The sequence below is a fragment of the Scatophagus argus genome, chromosome 14, assembly GCF_020382885.2.
Source record: "Scatophagus argus isolate fScaArg1 chromosome 14, fScaArg1.pri, whole genome shotgun sequence".
Lineage (NCBI taxonomy): Eukaryota > Metazoa > Chordata > Actinopteri > Scatophagidae > Scatophagus > Scatophagus argus.
In genome coordinates, this window is record NC_058506.1 from 21767503 (window position 1) to 21778535 (window position 11033).

Genomic DNA, 11033 nt, shown 5'->3' on the forward strand with positions numbered 1-11033 from the left:
ATCTTAGTTTTTGATACAAGGACTGACAAGCGATTTTAAAAAATGCACATAATAATTAGTTTTGTGTTGCTGCGCTGAATTACAGACTTGTGACTCTGAGTTTCTGAACCCTGTCTAAGCAGAACGCTGGAGGAAAACGTCCGGACACAACAGAACTTATAACGCGGGAGTCATTTTCAAATATTTGTGCTGCTCTTCTGCTTTCTGCTACTCAGAATCATCTTTACAAACATTTGCGGTCATTTGTTTTATTTTGATCACGATATGTGCAACTTGACAACATATGAACACATTGTGGTACACGATGTACACAGATACAGTACAACTACTATCAGCCCGTGGGAAGGAAGGTGTCCTGCAGTCAGCTGCCAGGCTGAGGCTTTTGTTTTGTCTTGTTTTGTTTGAGTCCCTTAATGTCAAGAACGTTTAGCAAGTTACATTCAACAGCAAGGTCCAAATGCTGGTTTTAAAACAGCAGAGCAGGTTCATTCGTGGTAAATATTCATATTTGAAAAATAAAATTAAAAAAAAAACACTTCATTCACCAAATAAGTCCCAACATAACAGCCACTGACTTCATGGAAATTTGCTGAACTGATTAAACAGCATCAGTTCTTTTTTTAACCACTTGGGGGCAGCACAGTCAGCTAGAAACACAATCCTGGCATATAATTTATTATTTTATAGCATATGATTAATTTGGAGTTCTCATTCTGGACTCAATTCATCTGCAGCTTTTTACTACAGCTGAGAAGCCAAACAGGACTAAAACCCTATCCGTAACAAATGACGCTAAGAACCGAAATAAAACCACAGCTGAGAGCGATCAAACAACCAGCGTCCAATTACAGCATTACTATAATTATTCAGACGTAAAAACAGTTGTTATGGTGTGGCCACATAATAACAAAACATCATCGTGTTTTATGTGCTGCATCTTTAAAGATGCAAAAGTAATTCCGTGTCACACGGCGACAATCCAACGCTTTCCATTTCCGCCTACGCTGCGTTTCCCAACAGCAGCAACTTTCAAGTGAAAGGCCGATTTACATGCATCCACTTTTTATGTAAAAATAAAATAAATAAAATAAAAATAAAAAAAAGAGTTGCTCTGTCCTGATCTGACAGAGCAACACAAAAGTCAATGTTCTCAAAAAATGATGAAGGAGGTACAAACCTCACACCTACCAACATTTGGTAAATTCTTATCGGTTGTTTCCCAGTACAAACGAAGAAGCCTGAGAATTTGTGTTAAAACGTGTGTGGGCTCACAGCTTGTGCTCCTCAGGAGGACTCGTCTCTCTTCCACACTATCACCATATTCTTGTCACTGAGGGCCACCAGGAAGTGGAGCTCTGGGTCCATCGCCACACTGTTGATGCAGGGGCCCTCTACCTCGCCGAAGCCCTTCCTAACCGGAGCCGGCCACTCCAACACCTGCCAAAACAAAGAACAACTTTCAGCGCGGTTTTTATTGGACGGCTCTACACCTGGATGCAGTCAGGTGAAACCGCTGTGAGGCCGTCGCTCTGACTGCGAGTCGTTCTCTCGTTTCTAAGCTACGCGTCTTATGTTAATGCTGTTGCTTCCTTGTCGGCCATTAAACAAATAAATTCCCTGACGCGTGCTGACGGACCACCTCAACCTCCCCATGCAGGACACACAATCAGTGGGGATGACTGGGCTTCATTTGGGCCCAATCGCTGGACAGTTTTGATTTACTGACTGCAATGGAGGACAGAAGTTTTTCTGTTTGCTGTCGTTTTCTCTTTCCCAGTAATTATGGCCGACGTGGAGGTTTGTTAACAAGCTGTCCGTTGACAGGAAAGTTCAAACCTTCATGTTCTGCTAAACTGTTTTGGCAGAGTCGTAAAGTTACAGCACGCCGACAGATGGATTGATGGATACCTCAGTGGGCTGTATGGGCTTCCCAGCCTGGAAGCCGTTTTTCTGCAGGTTGGTGACGTGATATGTCCATAGTCTGCCTTTGTCATCACCACACACTATGTAGGCTTGGCCTAAAGGGAATGAACACACACAACACCACAGTGAGGCTTAAAGTGAAACTCACTAAAGCTAAGAAAATAAACTCAAATGCAGCTTGAAGAGCATTAGAGAAGAAGAGAAGAGTGAGACGTGACTTGGGCTTACCTGGACAGGTGTTCAGGGACAGGTAGGGAATATCAGTGTTGGCCCACTGCAGCTCAGCCAGAACCACAGCACTCACTGCCCGGTTCTTCTTGTCAGGCCTCTGAGCTCTGGTCCTGCTCCAGCTCCACAGGTAGATGGAACCATGCATGACGTTCTTGGATGCTTGAGGATCATAAAGACCCATAAGTTCAAAACAAGAGGAAAAGCAGAAGCAAACTGAGGCAACACGAAGGACATGAGATATTGGACTAAAATGGCATATTAAATAAGACTACAGTATTCTGTGGCACAATTATAAGACTTTGACTTACCCACTATGTCATCTGTAAGAAAACTCAGGCCATCGATGGTGTGGTAGTCGTGTTCTTCGTCTTCCTTCTTATATATGGGGAAAGTTATCTCCATTTCCTTAGACCTGCTGAGGGAAAAAACACACACGATGGTCCACGTGTACGATTTTACACTCACTGGCTTCTCGTTCGTCAGAAAATCTGCACACGGACAAACAGACGCTTTATGGGCATTGGAACACAAACACACGCACGCACAGTCGATCTCTTTTACCTCTTGGTGGCGCTGCTGGTGCCGAGCTGCGTGCTGTAGCAGTGCAGGCCGTCCTCGCAGGCGGTCAGCAGGTGTGAGCTGGGGGAGGCGAGCGGGAGGCAGATGTGCAGGGGGGTGGCACTGATCTCCAACATCAGCAGCTGACTGGAGGGACAAACAAGGTAGGAATGTGGTCAGGACCACAGTCTGAACCTCTGACAGCACAGCTGAGATTTGTTTACACAAAATTTCTGGGGAAATTCACCTGAAAGGGACCTGAAGACGCTTTCTATTGGTCCCTTCAGAGCACAAGTTTAACGTAGGCATAATCCACAGAAGTATTTCTCGTACTCGAGTAATACTGATGTGTAGTGAGGTATGAAGGCAGAAATACTCACACGACTTTGAAGTTGTACTGGCTGTCCACCCCACCGATGTCCCACATCACTATCTTATTATCATATGATCCCGCTGCAAGGAGAAGAAGCAAACTGAAGTGATGTTTTAAAAATCAAACAGAACACATTGAATTTCTACTGGAGAAATCACCCTCGCAAACACTGCTGACAGAGATATATATGATAATACACGGCACAGTAAAATGTGTACGTTTATAAATTAACTGCTTTACCTTCAACTACATTTAGCTTTATCTGAGTTAAACCAGGACGTTTGTTTGTGAACTGCACTGGATGTTGACCACAACTCGTAATGCTGGCGGTTTATTTGGCAGAAGAAAAGACGACTCACTGAACAGGAAGTTTCCCTGGTGGTGGTTGAAGCGGAGGACCGACAGCGACTTGCGGCTGGCTCTGAACTCCCCGTAGGCCACGTTGTTCCTGGGGTGGATCAGTTTGACCAGCCCTCTCTTCCCCCCAGCTGCCAGGATACTGCAGTGCTGAGCTGAGGCTTTTCCTCCCCTGGACATCAACACTGTGGACCAGGCCAGCGAGAAGAACTCCTGTTGTGAAGGAACAACAGATACGACAACTTCAAACTCCTCAAGCTTTTATTATGACACGAACAATTAACTGTGTCTGTGCATGAGTCTTCCTCTGCATTAAGTCGTCTAGGTCGCACGGCCGCATGTTTATCACATCCGCCAAATAAAATCAACACTGGAAAATACAACATGAATCTGAAAACATGCAGAAGTCTGCCCTTCAGATCAATGTTTACACACAAACCTCGCCAGGCACTTTGTACTTCTTCATCACCATCCCGGTTTCACAGTCGATCACGCAGAGAGAGTCTCCACCACAGGTAGCAACCAAACGGCTTCCTCCACCAGCGCCTGCTCGCACAGGGAAACAGATGAACACGGCGATGAGGAGGCTTTTAAAATCTATTTACACGTTCAAAACCTTTCATTTAGATCATTTCAAAGGCCCTGGTGAATAAGAGGGAGCTGCTTTCTAAATGTACTGAGTGGTACCGTTTGAATCCGGAAGCGGCTGGAAAGCGCAGGCCCACAGCTGGGTGGAGAAGTCCTCCGAGCTGTCCTGTTTACTGTGGCACTGGAGGACGTGGAGAGGCTTCAGACAAACCGGCTGCTGGAGAGGAGAAGAGACTTGACATTACAGAAAATGTCAGGGAATCAAGTCAACACAAACCGATCCAACAGCGTTTCAGATATCTCAGTCTGGACCCAAACTAACTGACCGACCAACATGCGTCCCCAACGTGGGTACTTTTTCAAGAGTTAGTTTTGGATCCTTTATTTTAAAAAAACTTTGGGAATCATCCTCACAGGACCAGGAATATTCACAGTAAGAGTCATAAGAATCTGACCAACAGCTGTTGAGATCCAGATTTAACGCCATGCAGAGACTGTGGAGACTTTCCAGACTCCACGGAGCCTTTTGAAAACTGTTACTTAAGTTCTTGGAGTTCCAAAAACAGATCACGTGCCTGAGTGGTCCAACAGTCCGAGTGGCGTCATGGATAACGCAGGGAGGAGGACTGAATGTCTCCGTTCATCTTACCTGTGCTGTGCTGCTGCTCTTCCTTCTGGTTAGCTGCTCGGCGTCTCTCGGCGGCTCGGTTTTGCCGACACCTTCGTTCTCTTTCATCCGAGCTCCGTCCTCTTTGGTTTGTCGCACATTCGAGCGCCTCTTGGGCGTCTCTGCCTTCATCTGTCCCCTGGTGGGGGTGGAGGGTGGCTGACCTGTCTTGCGGGGGCTCATCCTGACGGTGTTGGACTGGGGTAGCGTCTGAGGTCTGAGCCGTAGGCTGTTTTTGCGGGGACTGTCTTCGACTGGAGAGGCTGGAAGATCTGAGCGCAGTTTCTTGCGAGGCGTCAGGTTTATGCTTTCTGAAGCGGTTTGTTTCCTCTTGGTGGGCGTTGAGGTGCCCTGAAAACACAAACAAATGACATGAGCTTCAAAGCAACTCAAGGACAAATCTTTACACAACATCATGAAACTCCTTTGTGATCCACCAAACCAAACCACCAACAACTACTGCAATTTAAACATAAAAGATCTAACTGTGACCCAACAGTGTGGAGGAAGCTGCTGCTGTCACATTTCTTTCTGAAGTGGTTTCAACACTCAGCCAAGTGTGGTTCCAGCAGCATGTGAAAGAAGGTCATCCTTACATAGTTCTCTTCAATGTCGGTGGACTCTTTGCTTTCTGTTTCTTCCTTTGGTTGTGTCAAAGAGCACAAATATTCCTTAGCCAGGATCTCCACCTGAGAACCAATGGAGACAAAGAGACGCTTACTGAAACTGACAGGACGGAAAGAAACAGGAAGAAGGGGGCAGAATTTCTCCAACAATCAACAACAACTCACCCTCCATTTAGTGAAGTCGCTGACCGAACTGGGTCCAAATTTAACCTGCTGACGGGCAGCGTTGACGAAGTTTGTCTCCAAAGCGGACATTTTCTCTGCCGTGATGGGATCTGGGAGATGGAAGCTCTTCTGCCAAACTGCAATTATCTAAAACAGCCAAAGACGGTTGGTGCACTGACAACGGACTGAAGTTTGCAGAAGAAATATTCCACTGTCAAACACTACAGAGACAGTGTAAACATCACTGTGAGCCAAAGGCGGTCTCGTACCCTGGTCCTCAGGTTGTTACTGTAGACGTAGCGCATGCGGTTGGCAGTAGTACTGACATCTTTTCCGTTATAAATCCTCAAGTTGGGCAACAGCACCATCAGCTTGTAATTATCACTCACCTGAGGAAGAAAAGTAAAATTAACAATCAAGTCTAAGTCTAAGGTCGTTTTATTATGAAAGGACTCCGGCATCGCACCCAAACAGGTGTGAACACAGGGATGTTCTTTGTGTCATCAGTCATGTTAAATTAAAATAACAACCAGCTCTTTACATATAATGCAGAATTAAGCAAGGCTGCGGAAGATACTGTGAACTTTTAGCAAATACAGCTAGCCATGTCCTCACAGTGATGTACAGGTTGTCCTCCATCTTGAGCTCTTCCAGGCTGCGCAGAGACTCCAAAGTGGTGACATCCTCCATCTGGTTGTCACTGAGGTCCAGGTAGCGGAGAGCAGGCAGCTCCAGGTTCTTGGGCAGCTCCTGCAGTCTGTTCCCAGACAGATCCCACCTCTCCAGGGACTGGAGACGAGACAGCAGCCTGACTGGCAGGTCCTGGACCTTCAGCCCCAGTTTAGACAGACTAAACAGCAGAAAGCTTCAAGTCAGTGTTTCTACAAAGTAGGAAATTAAACTAAATGTGTAGTTACTTAATGACCTCTGATCTGGCTTAATCAAACTACATTCACAATAATAACACAAAAATGAATCCATGAATGCACTCCGGTTTTTCTTCCTTTTTTAAAAGACTTGAGAGACGTCTTTACAGAACTCCAGTTTCAGACAATGTCCTACAGTGAGACAGAAACTGCAAAGCTAACTGCAAAGTGTCATGAGCTGTGACTGTAAAAAGATTAAAATTTTGCTTACTCCAGTATCTTGATTTGCTCCAGTTTGCTGGTTTTTGGAGAACTTTTCTCCAGTAAAAGTTTCTCGGTTATTTTCTCCATTGATGATCTGCAGAAAGAACCACAATTATTAAATTAAAATTAAAAATTAAATTAACACAAGTGAAAGCATCAAAAGCACTCTAACCACACCCAGCGTCTACGGTGGGGGGTGCCCAGAGGTGTGATCTGCAGCACCTGTAATACAAAGGTGTGCCGACCACACCCCGAGAGCTCCTTTACACCTCTGCAGCAAGGTGAGAAATCAAATCACTGCAAGTCAGCAAAAAAGTGATTCAGTAAGCTGTAATAAACGATTTTATGAGCATGAACCCCTTTAACGTTTTATATCTCACGCTCTACCTGCACACACCTGAGAAACGTGTTCCGCCAAGAGGCAGCGACGCACAGACAAATGAAACAAAACACCAGAAAAAGGCAGCGAAGAAGAAGAAGAAGGTGATTTCTAGCTCACAAACATGAATGTAAACAATGCGGGTTTCACAATATTTTTTCAGACAAATTTGCTTTGCAGGCATTTTATAAAAATTAAAATGTATTCAACGAGTTAAACCCCAAAATATTTATTTAAGAGGTCCCCATCGACACCAACTCAATGCGTTTGAAACTGGAAGTACTGGAAGTAATTTTAATAAACCTTATTAATTACACACTAGTGGACATCATTACAGTATCTGTGTTAGAGACGGTGGTGGTGCTGATGTTTAGACGTGGTCTCTTTGTTTCAGGTTTGTTTTCTTGGTCTTTGGACGGACCCCCCTGGGGCACAAACGCCCCTGGCTGGGACACTACCAGAGGACGCATGTCGGCATTGTGCATCTTCGCTTGGTCTTCTTTTCTTAATTATAAGTACACACACTGGAGACAGTAAGGGTTGGTTTAGCTTTTCATGGTCCGTTACGTGGTGTAAGTGAGAGTCTCTGTTTTGCTGTTGGACTTTTTGCTGAGGATGGTCAGAGACAACAGGAAAACAACACACGCACGTTTCTGCAAGTTTTTACTCCTACAACAATACCAGCTCTTCGGACACACTGACGTGCTTCATATATATATGCCTTTTATCGTGATATATTGGGTGAAGAAATGTTGCGTGAACAATAAGAACAACAACAACAAAAGGTTAGCTGACCACGCTGGAAGCAGTTTCTTCGTGTCTCTTTGGTTCGAAGTTAACAACATAAACAATAAACAGTTTGTTCTTGAGTTTTAATGCACATCCGATCGTTTATCTTCCATTTTCCAGTATCTTCCAAAAACTAGAATGAATTAATCGTTTAATATTTGAAGAAAAAGTTACTTACCTCTTCTGCAACTTGGTAAACTCACGACTCTGAAGAAACTGAGCTTTCCCGGGGAAACAACTACGTACATCCGGTGGGCGTGGTTTAAAACGACCTAATGTCGACAATTTAACCCTGAGCTAAGCCTGCAAGGCAAAACATTTTTTGCATTGTAATCCCTCAACCTTTTTCTCTATTCAAAATTTGCTTAAGTAAAAGTATAAAGATAGCACAATTTTAGTTTTCTTGTACAAAAATAGTTAGACGTTCTTCTCTAAAACCTAAATAAAATGCATACCGTATGTGGTGAACAGGACCAAACGTTTAGGTAGGTGGCGCTAATTATCTAGTTTAACAAGGTAGCCACCTACAATACAAGAAGAAGATGCAGAACGATGGCTCCTGGCGGCACTGACGGCTTAACTTCCTGTGCTTGTAAAGGCATTCGGCGGTGTCTCGTATGTGAGAAGGTTAAAGGAAAAGGACCGCTGGAGGCGAATGGCCTAAAAGTAAATATTTCTCCATCTTAATTTGTTTTTTGTTAGCAAGAAACGGACGTAGCTAGCTGTTGCTAGCTCGGCTCGCAAACGACTACGGCTACCCCCACAGGACATTAATCCCTCAGTCAGAAAGTTACTGAACTGACGTGTGCGCTGTCATTTTCCCGTCGTAACACGATACCTTACTGCAGTATTTTTTATTTCAATATAATGACTTTTCTCGTTAATTACTAGCTTTGCTCGTTTAAACGACTGCCATTGTTATGTCATTCCTATAGGGAGACATTGCAGCCTCAAGTTAAAGTATCCGTGTGTGCTTGGGAGGCGCACATGAAACACTGAACGTGTTCAGAGCACACGGTCCACAGGGCGGTGATGTGATGTGTCCACCCTCATAGTTTTGTATATAGATTAGAAGGGGTGTTTATGTGTTTGTCATTCTGTAAACCTTCCTCTGCTGGACTGTTTCATAGTGCACCTGCTGGGCTGGAAGTGACTAATGTTTTTACATTGATTTCATCCTGTAAAGTCGAGGTTCATCACCAGAAATGACCATATCATGAATGTTGTGTCTTATCAATGTACAGTGGACCTAAAATTAACATTTTGTTTTTGTCTGTGAAGATTGTGCATCATTTCCTCTACGATCCTGAGACAAAGCTTGCTGTTTGTAAAGATGGCACAGCTGCCTCCTTTCCCTTTCCCGGTATCTTCCTGTGGGAGAACTTCATATCTGAGGAGGAGGAGAAGAACCTGATAAGCACCATGGACCAGGATGTGTGGAATGAGTCCCAGTCTGGTCGAAGGAAACAGGTTAAGAGGAAGTCGTACTGTGTTGTTGTTCCAGGATCTGTTATAAGAGAACATTAGACAACAGGGGCTCAGGACAAAGGTCGCGTAGTAATGTGTTGATTACATACAGGTTTACAAACTTGTCGTGCTGGCCCATAATCCGTCACGCCCATAATCTAACCTGTAAGTTTATTTTGCACCCAAGTCACTACTCACCAGAGAAGTGCAAATGTGATTCCTGTAGAACTTGTTGAAGTAGACTGCCAGTTAAACACGCTGTGGTCCGCTTCATTAGGTTAAACTGTGTTTGCCAATATTAAGATCTGTTTTCTTACTCCAGAAACTGCACTCACAGACCTGACAAAGTGTCACATGTGCCTTGACTTATCTGCTCCTGGACATCACGTGAACCAGGATGCCTTGTTGACACTGGCAGAGTACGCATGATGTCTCTGCTGTGTATTCTAACAGAGATGGATTAGATAATTGTTGGTATGCGGTTAATCCTTATTGTTTAGGGTCATCATAACTTTGGGTTGTTTGATTTGATCAGCATTACTCCCTGCACGCCCAGAGACAAATACATAGAAGAATTGTGACTGTGTAACTTGTTGACTCACTCACAAATCTCACTCTGTTTTCAAATAAACAGTTAGTGGAAATAAAGCAATCCACAGTTCTTTATATCTGTCCCATGACTGTTTATGATTATTATTATTATTATTAAATAAATATTATTTTTTTCTCATATTGTTGCAGGACTTTGGCCCAAAAGTTAACTTCAAGAAAAGGAAAGTACGTGTCAGTGGCTTCAGTGGACTCCCTTCTTTGAGTCAAAAACTAGTTCTCCGAATGCAGCAAGAGCCAAGTCTTGCAGGCTTTCAACCAGTGGAGCAGTGCAACCTGGATTACCATCCTCAGCGAGGCTCCGCCATCGATCCACACCTTGATGACTCCTGGCTGTGGGGGGAACGGCTGGTCACCATCAACATGTTATCAAGCACCACGCTCACTATGTCCCTTGAACAGGGCCTGCCAGAGCTGGGACCAGCAGAGGAAGTCCACGTAGCTGTGCATCTTCCTCACAGATCTTTAGTCGTGCTGTATGGTGAGGCACGGCATAGATGGAAACACGCCATTCGCAGGGAGGATGTTCAGGAGCGCAGAGTTTGCAGCACTTACAGAGAGCTGTCGGCAGAGTTCCTACCCGGAGGGCAGCAGGCACAGCTGGGAGCTCAGCTGTTGGACATTGCTTTGAGCTTCCAGGGAACTCCATTATAAGCTAATGAGATGATGCAGATGGAGGCTGGACTCTCAGAGGCAGGGATCCAGACTTCGTGGACTTGGCTTGAGCTTTTAAAATGTTTAAGGCTGAGAAGAAGTAGTTCATACTGCTCAACAGAGGGATGTTGCCTTTTAAAAATATCAACCTTGATACCCTTTTTTGACATATTTTATCTTGAATTGCACTGAAAATAAAATGTAAAAAACACCTGCAATATATTTTAATAAAAAAGAAAAACATTTTCTTTGATATACAGTTTGACTCTTTTATGTAAAAGTTGCATCCATGTTTCTCTGCACTTAATCTTTAGCTGACTTGTCACACATTTTATCCCAACAAACACCCACGTGTCCACACTCGGCTGCTTCTTTTGGCTGTTCAGCTGTAAGTGACTGCTTTTCAGCTCATCTTATGGAGTTTTAAATCTCCGACTGGCTGCCACTTCTTTTCACGCTGCTCACAGAGAACCACATTCATATCTACTGGCAGTCTATTATTGCCAGTTTACAAAAC

General features: G+C 44.2%; 2 protein-coding genes across 4 annotated transcripts; one reads left to right on the forward strand and one right to left on the reverse strand.

Moving 5' to 3' along the window:
- Positions 1–25: 25 nt before the first annotated feature.
- lrwd1 (leucine-rich repeats and WD repeat domain containing 1) lies at positions 26–8128 on the reverse strand. Of its 3 annotated transcripts, none has more exons than XM_046410333.1 (16): positions 7965–8128; positions 6626–6712; positions 6104–6338; positions 5758–5877; positions 5489–5635; positions 5294–5386; positions 4680–5048; positions 4130–4244; positions 3882–3988; positions 3445–3655; positions 3093–3165; positions 2716–2859; positions 2463–2569; positions 2152–2313; positions 1909–2018; positions 26–1437 (listed from the first exon to the last, which is right to left on the reverse strand). In XM_046410333.1, the coding sequence occupies exons 2-16, from the start codon at positions 6703–6705 to the stop codon at positions 1285–1287; spliced, it is 2226 nt and encodes a 741-aa protein (XP_046266289.1). In that variant the 5' UTR covers positions 6706–6712; positions 7965–8128; the 3' UTR covers positions 26–1284. The 3 variants fall into 3 exon arrangements, with proteins under 3 accessions (XP_046266289.1, XP_046266288.1, XP_046266287.1); XM_046410332.1 differs by having other exon boundaries at positions 2463–2566; positions 4130–4247; XM_046410331.1 differs by having other exon boundaries at positions 4130–4247.
- A 122-nt stretch (positions 8129–8250) lies between these two features.
- Positions 8251–10769, forward strand: alkbh4 (alkB homolog 4, lysine demthylase). The gene is made up of 3 exons (XM_046410372.1): positions 8251–8452; positions 9068–9256; positions 9995–10769. The coding sequence occupies exons 1-3, from the start codon at positions 8339–8341 to the stop codon at positions 10514–10516; spliced, it is 825 nt and encodes a 274-aa protein (XP_046266328.1). The 5' UTR covers positions 8251–8338; the 3' UTR covers positions 10517–10769.
- The last annotated feature ends 264 nt before the right edge of the window (positions 10770–11033 follow it).

Coding starts and splice junctions, on each gene's coding strand:
- lrwd1 (XM_046410331.1), bottom strand. CDS start 6,705: ATGGAGAAAATAACCGAGAAACTTTTACTGGAGAAAAGTTCTCCAAAA. Junction 3,166..3,444: donor CCAGGGAAACTTCCTGTTCA/GTGAGTCGTCTT, acceptor TTCTCCTTGCAG/CGGGATCATATGATAATAAG. Junction 2,019..2,151: donor GTCCCTGAACACCTGTCCAG/GTAAGCCCAAGT, acceptor CATTCCCTTTAG/GCCAAGCCTACATAGTGTGT.
- alkbh4 (XM_046410372.1), top strand. CDS start 8,339: ATGGCTCCTGGCGGCACTGACGGCTTAACTTCCTGTGCTTGTAAAGGC. Junction 8,453..9,067: donor TGGAGGCGAATGGCCTAAAA/GTAAATATTTCT, acceptor TTGTCTGTGAAG/ATTGTGCATCATTTCCTCTA. Junction 9,257..9,994: donor AGTCTGGTCGAAGGAAACAG/GTTAAGAGGAAG, acceptor ATATTGTTGCAG/GACTTTGGCCCAAAAGTTAA.